General features: G+C 35.1%; 1 protein-coding gene across 1 annotated transcript in view; it reads right to left on the minus strand.

Moving 5' to 3' along the window:
- LOC150098397 (protein ROP-like) overlaps nt 1-21857 on the minus strand; it is a 312656-nt gene that overhangs the window by 245636 nt on the left and 45163 nt on the right. The window contains exon 2 of the mRNA XM_090405016.1: nt 10231-10362. Coding sequence (XP_090261142.1) covers nt 10231-10362 — 132 coding nt within the window. The remainder of the gene's footprint in view (nt 1-10230; nt 10363-21857) is intronic.

The following is a 21857-nucleotide window of genomic DNA, read 5'->3' on the forward strand; positions in this document are numbered from 1 at the left end:
TACTATGACTACTCCTTCTTTTCCTTGATTGTCATTTCCTGAATATAACATTTTGTATTTATTGCTCAGAAAGATCTGACCAGTCTTTGTGTTTTTTTGTTTCAGTCACCCCTATTATGTCGATCTGGTACTTATCTAATTCTTCAGCTAGCTCAATTTCTTTGCCATTCAGGCTTCTTATGTTGATAGTACCGATCTTTAACTCTGGTGATGTTGAGTTGGGGTGTGTTTTCAGATTTCTTCCAGTAGCTGACTTTTCGCTGTTTACCCTGGTTCCCTGGCGAAAACAACGGGGGCCTTGTTTAACCGGGCGACTCCCCAGCCAGCATGAAATTTTGTCATGTTGTACTATCATTTTGTATATTGGTTTAAGCCAATAAAAGTACAATTTGGTCGGCTAAATCCCAAATTGCCAGCCCATCCTCGTTCGTTCAGTATCCAGGTAGATACCCAACAGGGTGTACCACGAGAAGGTGAGGATTGGACATTAGATCAGATTCCCTGGTCGTTTCTCTGCATTCCTTTAAAGGCTATGTGGAGGTCTCCTCTCAGTTATACAACTTTGACTCTTAAGCACCCCTTGGCACCCTCTGGCTTGATGTAGCTTTTTTAATGGCCATACACACGTCCATATGCACACACTGCATGAAAATCAACTACTGTATAACCTAAAAAAACTTTGAAAAGCATTTATGCCAGAGTGGGAGTATGAACCCCACAGTCTGTTGATTCCAGAATACACACTATCTATTCAGCCAACCAAAATCCGTTGTCTTTATACCAGGTCAATTCCCTTTTAAAGAAGAAATATTCTATTCTAAGAAAAATAATCTAAGAAATATTCTAAATATTCTAGGCACTATTGCTCACCGTGTTAACCCTATCACCACACCAGTTTTTCAGATATGTAATGAAGGCATCTCCACGTGACACTCAGAAAACACTTCCAACACAAACATATAGAATAAAATATACATTGTTATAAAACAAAACAAGAAAAAAGAATATATATATATATATATACACATCGAAAAACTAATCAAGTAATGAAAGGAATTAAACATCGTCCTCAAATATTTGTCTATCTTAAAAATTTTAAATCAAACTATTATTCTCCATTTTCCATGGAATCTAAAGACTCATTGTGAGAAATCCTCACTATCAAACTGCATTATATTTATTGAAACACTCTCAGGCAATTCATTTTACTCACTCCAAAATTCTCCAAGCAAAAAACTCCTGCTCCTCATTCTCTTGCCCAGACTCCTTGAAACTTCAAAGGATGGCCTCTCATTCTGTCTCTGCTTCTTTCCACTACAAAAAAATCTCTCCCATGTAAATGTGGTACCAACTCAAACTTCTCTCAATCATACAGTTTCTCCTATCCACCAAATTCTGCAAATGTTCCCTCAATCTGTTCTCATATTCAACATTCCAGAATCTACCTGATTATGATCCTAAGATTTTGGAAAGGATTCAAATAAAAAAATAAAAAAAAAAACTTCTTCAAAACCATTCCAATATCTGTTGAATACCAGATAACAAAATGTGTGCAGAGTGTACAAATACAGAATTATCAAGTCCCTGTATAATGAAACTATCATCTCTGTATTATCTCAGAGCACAAGCTGACTTACTTGCCAGGAACTTTCCATATGCCTTCACATTTAACTTCCTGCAGACAATCTCACCACATGTCTATCTGGTTGAATCAATGTTTTCCTCAGGGTCTTCTGCTGAATCTCCAAGGTTTGGTTCTTGTTTTCAACTCTTATTTTTTATTCAATAATATTTGTGAATTTGTGTCTGTAGCTCATCTCTGAAAGCTGCTCAACTTTAATTATTCTTAAAACTTTCTCACTTTTCTTTTCAACATGATATTCAATTTTATCCTGCTCAAAACTAAATGGTGATTACTTCCTATTTCAAATCATTTGCATATCCATGTCCTATCAGCAATAACATGGCCAATGAGAAGTTTTTTAATTTCTTCTCTCCTCTCCATGTCAATTAGTGCACATCTTTATGTTGGAACATAGTGTAAGTAATTACCATGCCTTGAACAGAAATCCAGTAGGTACTTAACCATTATTATTATTTTACCACTTCAAATTTATCCAAAGCATTTGTATATGTCTGGATTATTTCCTACTCTGCTGTTTAGATCCCCAACAAGGACCAACGTTTCCTTATTCTTTGTATCAGCTGCCTTAATTTCCCATTTTGATATTTGCTCACATTGCTACTTGATATTGTCTGCCATTCAAGAAGATTATTCTCTTATTTAACACTAAATATTTATCCAATTCTTCAGCAAGTTCCATTTTTTCTCCATTGATGTTTATTATGTTGGTGCCAATTTTGAGCTCTGATGTTGAGTTAGAGTTTATTCCAATAGCTAACCTTTCACTTTTCACCCATGTGCCCCTCCACCACAAAAAAAAAAAAAAAAAAAAAAAAAAATAGGACCTTGTTAAACCAATCAATGCCCCAGCTGGCATGAAATTCAATCATTTTCTACCATCATTTCATCTTGGTTTAAGCAAATAAGAATACAATTTGGCTAAATCCCAAATGGCTAGTCCATCATTTGTTTATTCAGTATTTACCCATTAGTAATACTATCTATCTATATAGAAAACTACTAAAGGGGGTGCACTATGAAAAGGTGAGTACTGGACATTATGTCAGAAGCCCTGGTCAGTTCTCTACATTTCTTAAAAGGCTATGGGGAGGTTTCTTCCCAGTTATCCAGCTTTAAGCCTTTATTCCTATAGTGAAGCTATGACTTTTTTTACATGTCAGCATCTTCCTCATAGTTTTCATAATCCTGTCCTGACAATTTTCTCTGGGGTCTCATTTCTCATCTTATTTGAGCTCCTTATCTAACATTACTCTTTTAGAGCCTCCGTAGTTCAGTCAGTATATATGAAGGTCGGAAAGACCTGGGTTCGATTCCCATCCTGATGTGAGGAACCTTTATCTGATCTCTTTCAACTAAAAGTGAGTTAGCTGGTCTCATATGAAGGTAGAGGGTTTTTTCACCCAGAAACTCTGGTTTTTCGTCCCTCAGAACAGGCAAACTGTCCCATGAACGCACACAGATCTACAGTCATAAAATACTAAATTCCCTCATTAGGAGGGCTCAACCAGTCCTAAGGGACAGCGGAGGAATAGGGGAACCCATATGAATAAATAAATTATCCTTTCCAATGCATTCTCAAATGAATATTAAGCATTCCATCACTGCCTTCTGAATTTTAAAATCTTACATTGTGCAATGAACTGTTGGTTCCACTAATCTTTCCACATAGTTTGTTCAAATCCTTCTGAAACACCACCACTTCTGTAAACTGCATATTTCCATTTAAACCTCTCTCAACAGAACTAAAACATAAGATAAACAATAATGATCTAAAAAACAGATTTTTGCAGCACACCACTCATGACTTTCTTCTTCCAGGATATTGTTCTTTCACACACACACACAACCTGTCGATACACGACACACAAACACTCAACTATCCAGCTAACTAATCTATTATCTAACTGGGTCACCTATGTGACAAGTCAATGTTTAAATTGAAACAGTCTGTCAAAAGCCTTTGCCCTATTGTAATATGACATCTCCAAAGAGTCAAAGACTAACCATGGGAGGCCTTCTAAATATTAGTTCCCCCAATATGAAATGTACTTCTTGAACTCATTCATTGATGAAGCAGTCATGCCACTTTCCTTCATGATGTAATCCACATATATCATGAATAATGGAGATAATGTGAACACTCATCTGACACCTAATTTAATATTCAATCATTTTCCTGTACCTCCACTAACAACTCAAATATAGACTATGCATTGCCAGATATAATGTCCCATTTATACCATATAACTGTAACATTTTGAACAGCTTTTCTCTTATCACCCCTTGTCATATGCCTTTTCCAAGATCTACAAAACTTAAATACATATCCTTGTTATATTCTCATGATTTCCCAACTATGTGTTTTAAAGGGAAAATTTGATCCTGACAACCTCGATTTGGACTGAACTCTGCTTACCCTTATCACAAGCATACTTGCAGAAATCTTACCAGGAACATTCAGTAGAGAAATTCCTCTATATTTCTCCCATTCAGTTTTATTTCCTTTTTATAGATAAGTAAAATGAGAGCTCTACTGCAATTCTATGGAATTCAAATGCCTGATCAGGGCTTCTGATTTGTGCAGTGTAGCCACTGTAAAACTTTTATACCTCCATATTTGAGCATTTCTGGTTGAATGCACCTACTCCAGCTACCATTTTCAGTTTTTCATAGCTTTGACACACTGACTCGTTCAGAAAACAGCAATCTCTCCAGATGCCTTCGTCCTTCCTCATTCAAATGCAAGCAGTCTCTCTTTCTCGCATAGTTCTCTCCTGTCCTCAAATACCCTCCAAGCATCCACATATTCCAATCCTCTCTTCTGACACATTCTGGCTAGTATACTATTCAGTATTACTGCTCTTCTGCTCAGCTCGTCATTATCCTACCTGGGCAACACGCACACACACAATCTTTCCTCTCTGCGTTTTCTTTTGCACAACCTCAAGCAAGAATCTCAGATCTCTCACCACCTGATTTACATTGCCTCCCAAGTCATTCGTGCCCACCATCACAATCATTTCATCCATCCTTTCACCCCTCTTAATTGCCATAGTCACACTTTCTATTGTCCCTCCAGGCAAACACTCCTCTGGCATCCTATCTTGCACACCAGTTCCGAACAGAAATCCAGTAAGACCCTACCATTATTATTAGCTTTTGTTCTTTTCTCTAAATTTTACCAAAACATTTCTATGTGTCTGGTAATCATTTTCTACTCTGCTTTAGATTTCCAACAAGGACCAACTTTTCCATTTCGTTGTATCATCTGCTTTCTCTAATAAGCTCAAAAAATTCCTTCACTTCTTCCTTAGTTGAAACTTCTCTAGGATCATAGGCAAAAGCAAGTCTCATTGTCTGGTTACCCATTCTGATAATTGCTCACATCACTACTTGATGCTGCCTACTATTCAAGAAAATTATCCTCATTTTAGTTAAAGATATGAAGAAATTATATACTTGGCAACAAATACTACATGTTATATTCACGCAATAATTAACAATCAGGGAAAAGGGATAGTTACAGTATTCGATACTATAACTATATAAAGTTGCTGGTATGCAATTAGGATTTATGTATAAATGTTTTATATATAATATCCTTATGCATATTATGTGTGGGGGGTAGGTTCATAGGCTGATTTAGTCATTCATTCTTTTTTTTTTAACATGCTCTTTTTATATTCACTTGATATGAATAGGCTATTAATTATATATATACTCTATATGCAATTTTCATGCAAGTGTTATGTTACAATTATTAAATTATGTTATTTTTTAATTTAAATTCTTTTTAAATGGTATCCGTACTTTTATATGCCAACGATGAGTCATGTGCTCCTTTGTCTGTTTGTTTAAGTCTGCTTATTGCTGTACTGATGACTGTTTACAGTTTCTCACAGGTTTGTATTAGCATAATGTGATGACTGGAGAGCAGTAAAATGGAAGCACTCTAACATATGTTGTCATTCCATTCTTGCTTCACATAGCCACTGTTCTTTTTGTATTCACTCCGATAACATGAGGAATTTCTCAAAATATAAGTGTTTTATATTCAATATATATATATATATATATATATATATATATATATATATATATTATTTTTTTTTTATATTTTTTATTTTTTTTTGTTTTACATAATTGACATGTAGATTCAGTTCATCAGCTATAAAGATGTCAGAATCAAGAGTTTAAAGACCCCAAAAAAAAAATGAACAACTGTGTTTATGAATGCCAAGGCCATCAAAAATAAGGGAACAAAGTTGTGGCATTGATTGAGTTTGTTTACCCAAAATTGTTAGTACAGACCATAACACTTAGTAAAACACAGTAATTTTGTTGAAGTAAATATATGATTATTGGGTTAGACCTTATTGGGCATGAGCCATTTGCCATGAAAGGAAAGATGCATGTATCAGTAGTATGAATATCATCCATATATATGTATTTGTGCATAGTGATTTGTTTTATGCAATGATATAGCAATAAATTTACAGTATAAATAAATTTTTATCTTTTGGTTTACTGAAGGGAAAAAATACAAATACACTGTACACAAGTACCTAAATAATATTCCATTGGATCTAATATCCCAATAATGAAAACGTTCTCAGCACAAAAATAGCTTATGTCTATGTACTTAAGGGGGGAGGGGGAGTAACTATACTTGACTGTAGGCTAAATACAGCTATTTTATACACAAGGTTATGTGGCAACATCTCTGTATGTATTATGAGAATACAGATATATCATACTGTATTATGTGTCATGTATAGTATTTATATGTATGATATAAAATCTCCATAAATCAGCAAACTGAAAACCTAGGTTGTATATTCAACATGGTGAATGCAATCTATCTGGACTTGAAAAGCAAAGAAAAACCTATTTTTAGAGGGGGGGGGGAATATTTAATCATTGCAAAAAATGTATCAGAAAATGAAAAATTCAATCCAGCTTGGGTATACGAAAAAGTGATAAGTGTTATGAAATTAAATAGACAAACAGTAAAATAAACAGATAGATATGAACCATCTGACATTTACCGGTTGCCACATAACTGAGCAAAACTTGGCTTATCTTCATTTGATAGATTATCTCGATGAGTTATTATATGCATATCTCTGTATATTATTTCTCTATTTATACCTGAATAATGATGATTATAGACTGGAAAGAAGAAATAACATCTAGGAGACAGGAAAATTAAAGAGTTTTTGAGTGACAGCTTTCTTGGGTAGTATGTGATAAGGGCATAGAAGGATTGAAAATTATGGATTTGATTAATTCAGAGGATAATAGTAAGAACGAAGTGTTTAATCTTCCTCCAGTTGGCAAGAGTGACCATGGGGCCATATAGCTAGGTTGTATATTCAACATGGTGAAATGCTGGTGACCATCCAGATAATCATGGATGGTGATTATCTGGATGGTCACCAGCATTCTCTAACAAGAGCCTAGTAATGGAGAAAGTCTCAAAAGGAGTGGAAGGTGGACACAATTTTTCTGCTTCTTAAATGGGAAATAATACAAGTTCCAAATTACAGGCTAAAGTGTGTGTGAGAGAGAGACTGGATGAAGGCTAGGATACAGAAGAGCTAAGAATAAATCTTAGCCTTTGCCTACATATGGGTTTATTAAAGGGAGGCAATGTTCTAGTAATCTTGTGTATTACAATAAAGTGGAATGGAAGTAGATAACAGATTATAAAGTTAAACAAATAGGCTGAATAGGTATCAGCAAGTTATACTTCTTCTTTTCAGCCATTTTCTGTCCACTGCTGGATGAAGTCCTCCTCCAGTTCTTTTCACCTTTCTCTGTTCTTGGCAGTGGTTGACCAATTTTCCCCAAGAAAATTTGACAATTCATCACTCCACCTTCTTTTAGGACATCCTTGACCTTGTTTCTCTTCTTTTAGTATGGTGATCCATTGCCCATCTTCTCTTCTGGATAGATGTCCAGCCCATTTCCATTTTAGTCGCTTATGGTGAAAAATGATGTCAGTGATGTGAGTCTGGCTTCTTATCTTTTAATGTGATGCCTAGAATGAACCTCTCCATTTTTCTTTGAGTTGTTAATTTATTTGCCAGTGCTTTTGTTAGCGACCAAGTTTCACAACCATATGAGATGACTGGAAGTATACACTGGTTAAATGTCTTCCTTTTTAAACAGAGTGAGACATCATTGTTTTGAAAAATGTTTTTCAATTTTCTGAATGCACTCCAGGGAAGTTAAACTCTCCTATTTATTTCTTTTTGGAGTCCACAGTTTAGATCAATGAGATGACCTAAGTATGTATATGAAGAGACTCTTTCCAAGAAACTGTTTTTTATTATTATGTTTTTTGGTGTTACAAAATGATTAAACATGATTTTAGTTTTTTCTCTATTTATTTTTAGACCGACTTTTCTGCTTTCATGATATAGGTCTTCTACCATTATATTAAGGTCTTCTGGAGTGTTTGCAAAAATTATATCATCTGCATAATCTTAGGTGTGTTAAGTTTCTGTTATTAATTTTTAAACCAAGATTTGTCAAGTAAAGTTTGTCAAGCTTTACAAATAAGTTTGTCAAGCTTGTTTGTAAAGTTTATATTATTAAATATTTCTTGAAGGACTGCTGTAAAGATGTTGGGTGATAGAGTGTCTCCTTGTCGGACACCTTTTTCAATTGATATTTTATTGCTACTCATGTGAAGTTGGATTGTTGCTGTTGCAGTGTGGTATATTTCCTGGAGGAGGTCCATATATTCTTTAGGAACTCCCTGATTCTGGAGTGCTTTGATTATTACATTAGTTTTGATGGAATCAAATGCTTTTTAATAATCAATGAAGGCTAAGCAGAGAGGCAATTGGTTTTCTTCTGCTTTTTCTATTATTTGTTTTACTGCATGAATATGATCAATTGTGTTAAAGCCTTTACAGAATCCTTGTTTGTTATACTATGGAGAAATAATTGGACAAGAGAGAGAGATGCACATATACAGTAGCAATTTAGATTTTCCAGAAGGCTGATAGATTGCTATAAATTGGAATGGAAGTAATATATAACAGATTACAGGGTTAAACAAATAGGGTGAATAGGTATCATGGAGAAGCAGTAACCTGCAGAAGGTCATCAATTATATGGTGTGCTGTAAGATTCTGTTTAAGCACCATTACTGTTTAAAATTATCATTATTATTATCATCCCAAGACCCCACAGAGTCAAAGATTCATCTAGGAGGACCTTTTGTCATACATACAGCTCATCATACTGAGCCTTAAACACACTCAAATTCTCTGCACACCACACTCTCAGGCAAGGCATTCCAATTATTCACAACTCTGCATGCAAAAAAACCTGCTTCTCACTACCCTGTTCATACCCTCCTTATACAGCTGCCAAGGATGTCCTCTGGTTCTCTCCTGATCTCCCACTGTTTGCTATAGAATCTCTCCAATATCGATCCTATAACAACCCCTTACTAACTTGGACCCTTTCCAACATATCTTCATACTTTTTGAAAACCAAGTGACCAAATCTGTGCACAGAAGTCTATGTGTGGCCTAATCAAAACCTTATACAATGGAACAAGAATCTCCTTACTTCTACAAGTCAGTGGCCTCTGATTATATGTTATTATAAATTACATGTTAATCATATTGGGAAATGTTTCAATGGGGGTATGCAGTTGTTTGAAGATGATGAAAAGTTTGGCAAGCATTACAAAAAGTAAAGTATATGCTGTAGCTTTACACAACAGCAACTACCCCCCCCCAACAAAAAACACTATTGATGGTGGTGGTAGATGCCACTGTGAGTAGCTGGTGGATTAAATAAACAGCAGAGCAAGCTGTGTGCAGAACAGAATAGAATAGAATATTCTCTCTCTCAGATTCCATGGAGATGTCATGTAATAGTAATCCTAATAATACATCTCCATGGAGTCCAATGATTCATCACTAGAGACCCATGCTAACTATCATTAACATAATACCTATCATACTTCTTAAAATCATTTCACTGGCAAAACAGTCACAAACACTTTTGATAACTCATTCCACTCATTCATATACTGGAAAGAGTAAGTCCAGAGAAGAACAACTGAGGCAGTCTCTAGAATACTGAGAAAGATTGAGGAAATGCTGTTTGTACAACCTGGTGAATAGGAGAATGATATAATTGCAACGCAAGTTGGAAACTGTCATAAAATTAATTCTTGCACAGCTTCCTCCCTTTCAGAGAAAGGGAGGAAGCTGTGCAAGAAAAGTGTGATGAGGGGATTTTTTTTTTTTTTTTTTTTTTTTTTTTTTGACCAGAGAGAGAGTGATTATCAAGTGGAATACATTGCTTGAGAGTAGCATGTGAGAACACATAAAGTTTAAGGCATGGTTCAATGACTTTTGCTTGTGACAGTGAAGACTCCTAAAATGATCATGCAGATCTGGTGATAACAAAACACTTTGAAAACTGGGTCTCAGAAATATTACCTAACCATCAGTTTTAAATCAAAGCATTTTTTATGGCATTAGCATTTTTATATATTACAATAAAGTGAAGCTAACTAATTATCAATTCATTTTGAATAAAAGGAAACCTACTTGTTATTCCTTCCTGAGCAATTTCATGCATTTTGCAGCATGCAGAAATCATTCGCATGCCAAGCTGATCCACAACAAGGACTTTCCATTCTCCTTTCTTCTTAACTGTTTTAATCACATCATTCATGATTTCTGAGAGAAAAAAAATGGACAGAAAATGTTACTTTGAAAATATATTGGTAATTTATTACTATGGACCTACATGGAATTACAAGATTCACTGTGGGAGGTCTGCCTTAGATAAAGTGTATTATACCACTCCTTGAACTAATTTACTGTCTGCACTCTTACCATTCCATTCTTCAGGCAAAAACTTACTTCTTACCCTCTTACAGCAACCTTTTGCAACTTCTAGAAATGGTCCCTTTGTCCAACCATAAAAAAAAAATTTATAGTGTCAATCAAATAAATACTTCTTAACAGAGCTTAAATGTTTCAATCATATCTCCTTTTGATCTACTGCCAAACTCTGCAGTTTGCATGCCCTTGGTCTATTTTCATAAACACTGTACTGTCTTAATATCATTCTGTTGCATCTTCATGACTGGGATACTTGAATCTAATGCCCTCACATCAATTGACTTAGGATCCCATAATGCAAAGCACATATCCTTACTTGCTGGCCTGGTTGGTCGAGTGGTTAGCATATCCACTCTCCAGCCAAAAGGCTGCAGGTTCGAATCCTGCTGTGGGCATGGATGTTTGTGTTTGTGAAAATATTAGTGGTGGTGGTCGGCAGTAGATACCGTTGGTGTAGATGATGAGATAGTTGCAGTTGATGGAGTAGTGGAGATGGAGAGCTGTAGAGCAGGTACCCTCCCTCGATGAGTCTTTGGACTCCCAGAGGTGATACGTAATAATATATAATGTTATGCATTATGGGAAGGGTCACTACCCAGACTGGATTCAACCTTGACTGAGGTCTCATCAGTTGGAGCCAGATCCAGAAGGGATACCATAGTTGAAGTAATGCAGAAGTCATATTTCCCCATATACAAGTAGTCAAAAGATGTTGCACCTTATTATTAAAATACTCTGGATTAGAGATATATGTTAAAAGTTTTAGGTGATACACAATTTACTGGTCATACCACATCATATATAAAAAAAAATTCTTCCCATTTTAAAAGCTCTATAACTTTAAAATCTCCAAGGTTACTTTCAAATCCTGGTAACCAGATTTCAGCATAAAAATCCAGCTGTGATCTGATTAGGACTTTAAACACTGAAATCAACACTTATTCAATGCTGGTTCATGTCCTTCTCAGTACTGCAGCACTCCTTTGGATTACCTTTACCACCTTTGCAATATATCCTCTAAACTTCAAATTTCTATCAACCATCACCCTCCAAGATTCCTTGCCTCCTCCACTTCTTCCATTTTAGCTCCACCAAGAGAGAGCAAACAGCTTCTCATCTGTGGATTCCAAATTTCAAAACCTTATGTTTACCTGTATTAAACTGACATCTCCATTCATTTTCCCACCTTTCCAGCTTATTCAAATCCTCCTGAAGATCCACAGCACCAGCACTAATTTTTAATAATCTCCAACCAAAATTTCGCATCATCTGCAAACAACTGAATATCACTGTAAACAATTGAATTGAATGAATTTAAGCAATGTCAGGTATGCAGCACACGAGCTAAGAACAGGTTGAAAATATTCAAGTTTCATCTGATAAATAAAGTAATATATGACTTACACATGAGTTGGTAAAAGAAATTTCCATATAAATGATATTTCATTTGCATTTCATATAGATATTCCACCAATATGTGCCACACAAAAAAGCAGAATGAACATAACATCCTGATATCAAGAGGTGGGTGGTTAATGCACAGGCAGTAAAAATGAATAAGTGATTGAGTATCGATCTCCCACAATGAGCCTTGACCCCATAGAAGTCTGTACCTTTTCAACATACTCTAAAAAAATTACAGAATATAAAAAAAAATTACAGATATTGTGAATCTAGTTTAATAACATTTATATACAGTCAAGGTATCAGACATGAGCAATTCATTCATTCAAACTAAATACTCTAAAGCTGAAATGAATGAAACTGTATAACACACACACACACACCAAAGTATTAAATTCATACATCAGCTGAACAACAAATTGTTTCTTTCTTCTATTTATTTTAGTCCTAATTTCTATCACAAGTGAATCAAACTAGAAATGGTATATTAGATCATCATAATTTATTGAAAATTTGTATATTAAAAAATGTGTCAGTAGGACTGATAATCACTTCTGGTTCTGTGTGTTTAGTTACTAATTCCAGAAGCATCCAAAATGATGGAAATGAAATTGTCACATTGACCAAGTTTATTCTCTCCAAAATTGTCAGAATAAGCAAGACCTAGTTAGATGAGGATGACATTCTGGTAGGAATAGAGATGGACGGATATGATAATTTTTGTGAAGAGAGACGGGGAAGAAAAGACGGGGATGACATTCTGGTAGGAATAGAGATGGACGGATATGATAATTTTTGTGAAGAGAGACGGGGAAGAAAAGGAGGAGAACTGCTGATGGAAAGAGAGGAGTTATGCTCATCTAAGGTAGAGAGATGCAAGGAGCAAATAATGGCAGCAGTACAGTGTGAGAAAGAGGTAGACAACATGAAATATTTAGTTGTGTTGATGTAGATCTGGTAATGGGAGGGCAGTGAGAAGGAAATGTATAGACAAATTAGCCTGGTAAACAAGAAAAGAGTGATTATTATGAGTGACTTATATGGTAATACTGATTGAAATAAAGAAATGGTACTTGGAGGCAAAGAAAATTAATTTCAAGAATTTTTTTTTTTTTTTTTTTTTTTTTTTTTTTAGAGACAACTACCTTAGGTAGTACATCACAGAGGAAACACAAGGTTCAAAGAGCAAGATTTGATCAACTCATCAGATGATATTATAAATGGAGTGTCAAATTTTCTACCAGTTAGTGAGATTGACTATGAGGTGATCACTTGAATGGGGGCCAACCATATGAGGACCTCTGTTATAAAGGGATATGTGTGGAACTATAAGGCTGGTAATTATGAAAAGCCCAGGAGACAGTTTACAACAATATCATGGAATGAGGATCTGAATGGAAAGAATATCAATGCTGAATGGAGCATACTCAAGAACTATCTAGTGAAGGTGATATCATAATGTATTCCAAACGTCAAGAGGTTAAATAGAGCAGGTGTGAAATGAATGAATGAATGAAGAGGTAAGGCATGAAAATCTGGAAGAAAGTATTATGGAAGCAGCAGAAAATGAGTGGTAATAACCAGCTGCATGAGAAGTTCAAAGAGCAGGAGACTCACTTGATAAAAACAGTAAAAGTGCAATATAAGCAGCAGTTTTTGCATATTGAAAAACTGAGTTTTTTCAATATGCGTGGCCAAGTAGAACTAAGAATAATTATGAAAGGATAACATGGACTGATAAAATGATAACCACTGCAAAGGATAAAGTTCAGATATTTAATGAGCAATGCATAAAAGTATTTCATTCTTGTAAATGTGGCATCACACAGAACTTGAATGTAGTGGGGGTGGCACTGATGGTGTGGTATTTATGTTTATGTGCTGGATTAAACTCATTTAAAGTTTAATGGAATGAATACAACACAGAGAAATAATTAAATAAGTTTATTAGATCCTATATTTCATCTCTATCACAGAGATGAAATATAGGATTTAATAAACTTCATATTTTATTATTCATCTGTGCTGTATTCATTTCATTGCACTGTTGGTGAGAAAAAGATACATGAGGAATTAAGTAAACTTGTAGTTAATAAGGCTGCAGAGTTTGATGACAATACTTCAGTGAGTTAAAAATAGCTTTCACATACTTTTTAACATAAAAAAAGGACAAAATTGTTCCACTTCATCAGGTAAATAATAAGACTAAAGCTTCAAATCATAGGCTATTTTAGAATGATAACTTCCTCATTGTGTGTGTGTGTGTGTGTGTGTGTGTGTGTGTTGAGTTAGGTGAGTGAGTATACAGTTAAAGTGCCAGGGAGGTTTAAAATTGAGATTCAGAATATTGGGTTGACAACACCAACATTTTCCTGGATAGTCAACACGGGTTTGATAAAAGAAGATTCGGTTTCAGCAATGTGCTTATTCATGACATGGACTGGTGAAAATGGTATGATAACCACTATAGAGGATAAAGTTGAGATATTTAATGAGCAATGCATAGGAGTATTTCGTTCTTGTAAATGTGACATCACACAGAACTTGAATACAATGGGGGGGGGAGCACTGATAGTGTAGTATTTATGCTTATGTGTTGGTTTGAACCCTGTCTACCTGGGTAGACAGGGAGACATGGCATGGAGAGAGTGGATGTTACAAATAGCAGTGAATGTGTCTGAAAATGGAATATATTGCAATGTGGGTGGGGAAGTTGAAACAGCAGATGTGTGGTAAGTGGGATAAAGGTGATTGGGTAAGGGCAGGTGTGGTAAAGAAATTACAACCAACCAGTGGCTTGGATAGGACTAGTTATAGACCTAAAAATCACTGCTGTGTTTGTTTACAAATGCCAGAAATATCAGAAATAATGGGGATGAAATGGTTTCGGTGACTGAGTTTATTCGCCCCAAAATCATTGGAATAAGTGAAAAGTGAAACATGGTTGAATGAAGATGATATTCTAACAGGAAACAGAAATGGAAGGATATAGTATTTTTTGCAAAGACAGAATGGGCAAGAAGGGAGGAGGAGTGCTGCTGATGACAGTAGTGAAATTAAGTCCCTATAAGGTAGACATGAAAGGGGGAAATTGTGGCAATGGTTATGAGGTAGTGTTGTAACATGAAGGTTGAGAGGAAGACTTATTTGGATGTTGTTATAGGCCTGGGAATGTGGAGGGTGGTGATGAAGAAATGTATAAACAACTTGGATTAGTGAACAAAGGGTAATTATTATGGGAGATTTTAATTATGGCAATATAGATTGGAATGAAGACATAGCATTTGGAAATAAGGAAAATGAATTTCTTGAAAGATAACTATCTTGGGCAGCATGTAAAGGAGGGCATGCAAGGATCAAGAGTTTTAGATCTAATCATATCTTCAGAGAATGCAATTGGGAGGGTTTCATACTTTCTTTCAGTTGGTGAGAGTAATCATTAAGTGATCACCTGGGTTGTAGCTAGCCATATGCAGACTTCTGTGAGGAAAGGATGTATGTGGAATTATAAGGCTAGTGATTATGACAAACTTAGGAGACAGCTGAGCTATAGCATGGAACAAGGAATTGGGCAGTAGAGAAATGAATGCTTGGGAACTGACAAAGAAATGCATAACAGCATTAATATATGAATGTATTCCGAAGGCCCAAAGGCTGAATGAGGTGCTTAAGCATGAAATCTGGAAGAAGGTACGTTGGAGGCAGTACAAGATGAATAATGGCAATAATCAATTACATGAAGAGTACAAAGAACAAGTCAGGAGAGTGACTCAGTAAGGAAAACAAAAGTGCAGTATGAGCAGAAATTGGTCAATCAAGTGAAGAAAAACAGTAGGGAGTTTTTTTAGATATGTGGCAAGTAGAAAGAAAAATAATCATGGTAAGATGATGTTAATGGATGAAAGTGGTAGAATGGCAACTGCTACAGAAGACACTGTTGAGGTATTCAGTGAACAATTTATAAAGGTGTTTCATCCTGATCAGGGTGGAATCATGAGGAACTTAAGTGTAGAGAACAGAAAAAGATGGCTTAATTATGAGTGAGCAGGCAATAGAGATCAAATCCTTATCCTATCGCCTTATTGACATAAGGCGATAGGATTTGATGACACATCACCACGCATCTTAAGGGAATGTTCCAGAGAATTGGCATGCTTGTTTAAAAAAGTCTTACAACAGCACAGGTTCCAAGGGAGTGGAAAGAAAGTAAAATTGTTCAACTGCATAACGGTGGTGATAAGGCTGTGGCTTCAAATTATAGGCCAATTTGTATTGTACTTCACCACAACTAGTGGAGTTGAGGTGAAGGTACTGGAGAGATTAGTGAGCAGACAGAAATGGGTTGATAAGAGCAGTATTCTCTGTATAAGTATGGATTTGTTAAAGAGAGAGAGATCATGTTTCATTAACTTACCTATGTACTATAACAAGGTGACAAATACCTTGGACAGGGGGATATGCATATACAGTAGTTTACATGGATTTTGCAAAAGCTTTAGATAGAATGCCATATGACAAGCTGGTAAATAAATTGAAACAGATGGGACTGGATAATAGACTTCTGAGTTGGATCAGTGACTGGCTGTCAGATAGATATCAGAAAGTTGTATATGGGGATGTGGTATAACGTAAGAAAAAGGTCGCTAGTGGTATCCCATAGAGGTCTGAGAGGATAGTGGATAAGGACCTGAAATTCAGAGGCCACATTGCACAAGTTGTGAAGACATATCAGATAATAGCAATGATGCTGAGGATCCCGACATGAAGAAATAAAGAGGTTATGATGCCATTGTATAAGGCCTTGATCAGGCCTCATATGGATTATTGTGCACAGTTCTGGTCTCTGGGTTTTCATGATGGACATATGTTGGAAAAGGTCTAGAGAAGATTCACAAAGGTTGTGAGTACAAGGACAGATTGAGAGAATGTAAATGCTCTTCCCCCTCAGAAGAGGTGGGGGGGAATATGATTGAGACATAAGCTTGTCAAGGATTGTTATCAGGTTGACTTGGAAGTTTTCATAGAATGAGGTGGGGGGGGGGAGAACAACAGGGCCATCACTGGAAAATGTATAAAGAGGGTGTGAGCAAAGTGAGAAGCAGGTTCTTTGCATGGGGAGTGGTTGGTGCATGGAATGCATTGCCTGAGTGTGTTGTCAATTGAATCATTGAATTAAAACACATCGAATCATTTTAAGGTGCAGTTGGATGAGAATTGTGTGCAATAGCATGTGCCTCCAATGAGTCTGACTCCATGGAGGTCAGATGTTAATAACAACAAAGTGAAAAATACACTGGATAAGGGTGCTGCATACACAGTGATATTTAGATTTTGCATAGGCTCTGATAGATTGCTACATGAAAAGCTGGTAATTAAATTGGAACAGATGGGGTTAGACAGTATATTACTGCAAATAGATTGGAGATAACTTGGTGATACCTATCAGCCAGCCAGCCTATATATTGGAGCAATCTCAGAAAAGAGAAAAGTCACTAGTGATGTTCCCCAAGGATATGTTTTGGGACTGTTGCTGTTTAACTTGAATAGTTAAACAGCAAACCTCTTCCAGCATTAATGATGCTGGAAGAAGTTTGAATGGTGATATACAGTTGTTTGCAAATGGTAAAAAACTGGGAGAGAACCTATGAGAAGTAGAGCAGATGTTGTGGCTTTGCAAGAAGACTTGAATGCACTAGGTGAATGGACAAGTGAGGGGGGGGAGTACCAGTTTACTGTTGCAAAGTGTAAGGTTCATTATTATTATCCTAAGGCCCCACGAAGTCAAAGACTCATCTAAGAGGTCCTTTTGTCATACACACAGCTCATCATACCACACCTTAAACACACTCAAATTCTCTGCAGACACCGTCCTATCAGACAAGGCATTCACAACTCTGCCTGCAAAAAACCTGCTTTTCAATTCCCTGCTCAGACCCTCCTTATACAGCTTCCAGTAATTACCTCTGGTTCTCCCCTGATCTACCACCGTTTTCTGTAAAACCTCTTCAACATTGATCTTATAACACCCCCCCCCTTACTAACTTGTAGGTCTATATCATATCATCCCACAAGACTCCATAAATTGCATCTTCTCAACATTTCCTCATATTTGACATTCCAGAAATCAGAAACTACCTTAGTTATTTGCCTGTGGACCCTTTCCAACCATCCTTTTGAAATCTGTGCACAACAGTTGGCATAATCAGAGCCTCATGCAATGGAACAAGAATCTCCTTAGTTCTACAAATCAGTGCCCTCTGCATCATTCCCAGAATTCTTTGTGTTGTCCTCACAATTTTGGAAATATGTCCCCTAAATTTCAATTCCTTATCCACTATCACCCAAAGATCTCTTATTTCCTCCACCTCCAACAATATAAAATAAATTCTACATCCCATCTTTGTTTCCCAAATTTTTAAACTTTATATTTTGCAACATTGAACTGGTATCCCCATTCTTATGCCCAATCACTCAATCTATTCAAGTCTTCTTGTAAGGACACAAGATCTCTACTCTTCATAGTTCATTCCAACTTTGCATCATCTGCAAGCAATTGAATATCCCCATACAAATCTTTGCAAAGATCATTAACATACAGGTTAAACAGAAATGGCCCTAAAACAGACTCCTGAGCACACTACTAGTGACTTTCCTCTTCCAGGATATTGCTTCTCCATACACAACTTGCTGATACCTATCAGATAGCCAGTCTCCGATCCAATGCACTAATCTAACCCCATCTGCTCTAGTTTGACTATCAACTTGTCATGCAGTAATCTATCAAAAGCCCCTTTGCAAAATCAAAGTATACTACTGTGCATCCCTCTCCTCTGTTCAATGAAGCTATCATCTTATTGTAATAAATAGATTACAAAAACAAAACCTGCCATTAGGAAATCCATGCTATCCATCAAAGATAGTACCATTGTTGTCAACCCAATTCTGGATCCTTGTTCTCACCAGCTTCTTCAGCACCTTAACCACAACATCTGACACACAGACATGCCTATAATTTGATGCTTGCATTCTATCATCTCCCTTATGAAGCAGCACAGAGCCTCTGTAGCTCACTTGGTATAGACCAAGCCTTTTGGTCGGAAAGACCTGGGTTCGATTCCTGTACATGATGTGTGGAAACTTTATCTGGTCTCTTTTGACTAAAGGTGAGTTAGCCAGTCTCATAAGGAGGTAGAGGACTTTTTCTCCCAGAAACTCAGGTTTTTCATCCCTCAGAACAGGCAAACCAGCCTTGTGAACACACACAATCTACATACTTAGAAGTCACTAATTGGAGGGCACAACCTCCAATGAGTAATACAAATTTGGAAAGCAAAAGGATAAGATGTAGAATATACAGTTGGTGGAAATATCATAAATTTTTAATAAAGTCACAAAAAAATTTTTTTCTATGGTGTTTGCATCACTGTCTATGGCTGTTTGCATTTTCTGGTCTCTATGCCAGAAAAGAAATGATACCAGCAATTTAACCTATAAAAAATTCCCCTTTTTTAAACATGATCTTTTCATTACACACACAAAATAGGCATTAGTGGATTTTTTTATATATATTTGCAGAAATGAAACTAACTGTCTAAAACAATATTTTTTTTTATTTCATTTCAAAACAGAGTAAGATGCAAATAATTAATTTTAGGTGCATTTTGCAAAAGGAACAATTAACATGTTAATTTTATCCATTTGATCTGCCTATATTATATAAAAACTATGCTGGCTGGATGAATTTTAATCATCATTACTAAATGGGATCTTTACTAAGATTTGTTCAGTCACTTCAATTTTGGTTTCAAGTTTGCCTATTTAGTCTGGTGGTAATTCATCTTCATTAGTTAGTGTAGTGACTGCATGCACACTTATTATATTTTATTCATTGACAACAATGGCAATTTTTTTGCTGAAATACTGGAAGTAGTAATTTATTTTAGTTATTAGTCTATGTTGTAATTTCTTAAAAAATACAGTTATGCATAATTGCAAAATGATGCACAAAAGCATATATTACTAATAAATATTTACAATACAAAGTAAAAAGAAAATGGATTTTAGTTCAAATACTGTTACAAATGTCATACATGAATGGTATTGCAAAACAACTATTTATGATTATCATTTTCTGTGATCACTACCATATACAAGTATATATTGTTATCTACAATGATGACCAGAAACTACCTCTTCATATTTAATCTCAGTTCTTAAATATCTGTCTGTGTTTTGTTTCTCTTCACAAGACAAACAAATAAAATATATCAGAAATATGAGTTTCATATCCAACTTATTCCAATAGTATCCAAATGCTCTATTGATTTCAATGGGCACTTAACACCCATATAATTACTGACATGTACACATGTCAAGGCTGGTTTGGTGGTTAATAGAACCATCATTTATGCCTTAAACTATATTTAACTGTTCAGTTGCTGGGATTTTTTTTTAATAAAAATAAAGATAAAAATGCAAATAAAAATATAATATAAAATAATAAAATAAAATAAACATTTTTTGCTTCACCCTATATATATATTTTTTGTTGTTGTTGTTCACAAGAATATACTGAATAATAAATAAGGAAAATTATTTTAAAAAAATAAAGCATCAAAAGGTTACTGAATTTCTTTTATTATATTTTAAATGTTTAAATTAAAAACTTGTATTATTTCAGAAATACATCAATTAATTTAGCTACAAATAATTACAATATGTACCAATCTAAATTCCAAGCTATGGTCTGTCTGCATGAAAAGCAAATCAGCTGCAAACACAGAGCCAACAATTTTATAAGTTTAAATTTAAATCAAAAGCAACATTTTAAATTAATCATATCTGGTGTAGTTTTTTATGAAGCTTCCTGGAAAAGCATGCACGGTAGCTAAGTTTAATCTACCACAGCAGTCCTTGTCAGAGTACTTCAAAATGGATCAATAATTCCCAAAACAGAAACACCACAGGTGGCAAGGCAAGCTTTCCTTTAATAGAAACAGCTAGTAAGAAAGTAGAATTGGATTTCTCTTCTAGAAATCTCAAATTACCAGTTCCAAGAAATGTTTGCATTAAGTTTAAAATGGACTGAGCAGTAAGAGAAAACATTAGAAGTGGTTAGATAAACTCTACTACTAAAGCATTTATAATACATCAATATTACCTCTATTAAAATTCAACACACATAAAAAATAAAACACATAAATGCTAGACTTATTGTTGCTAATAATAAACAGATTTATTGGAAAATGAAATATGCATGTTTAAGTTCCTATAAGTTTAAAGAATATGAATGCATGCATCTATGCATGTATAACACATAAAAACTTATTCTTTTGCAGAATAAGTTTTTATGTTTTTTAAGGAACAATTAAAACATAAATGTTCCTTACCAAGCATTTGAGTTACTCAAATGCTTGGTAAGGAACAATTATGTTTTAAATGTGTGCAATTTTATTTGCAGCAGCTGAGTATTTTTATCTCCTGGTTCTCCCTAGAGACAGAACATCCGAAAAGAACAAGAATGAGTTAAATAATGCAAGTAAAACAGAAAGGAGAAAAACTCATTCTTTTGAAATGCATGCTAACTGGAATGGTCTATGTTAATAACTATTAATGCTGGTATTATTAATACATAATCTTAAATTATTGATTTTTAAAGAGAAGTTAGTGCATGGTCTCATGAGATTTATTTAATGCAAAAAAAAAAAAAAAAAAAAAAAAAAAAAAAAAAAAAAAAAAAAAAAAGAGACAGAGAGAGAGAAGACACAATGGTTGGTCAAAAGGCTTTATCTGAAATGATCCACACTAAATTAAATAGATATAAGCCACATATCAGACTGATATTCATAAGTGGAAAAGAAATTCAGCGTCCATTAGTTAAATAAACAGACACACACACACAATGCTATTAAAATTACATGCAA

This window comes from Typopeltis vanoorti, chromosome 15 (genome assembly GCF_054136105.1).
Source record: "Typopeltis vanoorti isolate ZY-2024b chromosome 15, IOZ_Tvanoo_1.0, whole genome shotgun sequence".
Classification (NCBI taxonomy): Eukaryota; Metazoa; Arthropoda; class Arachnida; order Uropygi; family Thelyphonidae; genus Typopeltis; species Typopeltis vanoorti.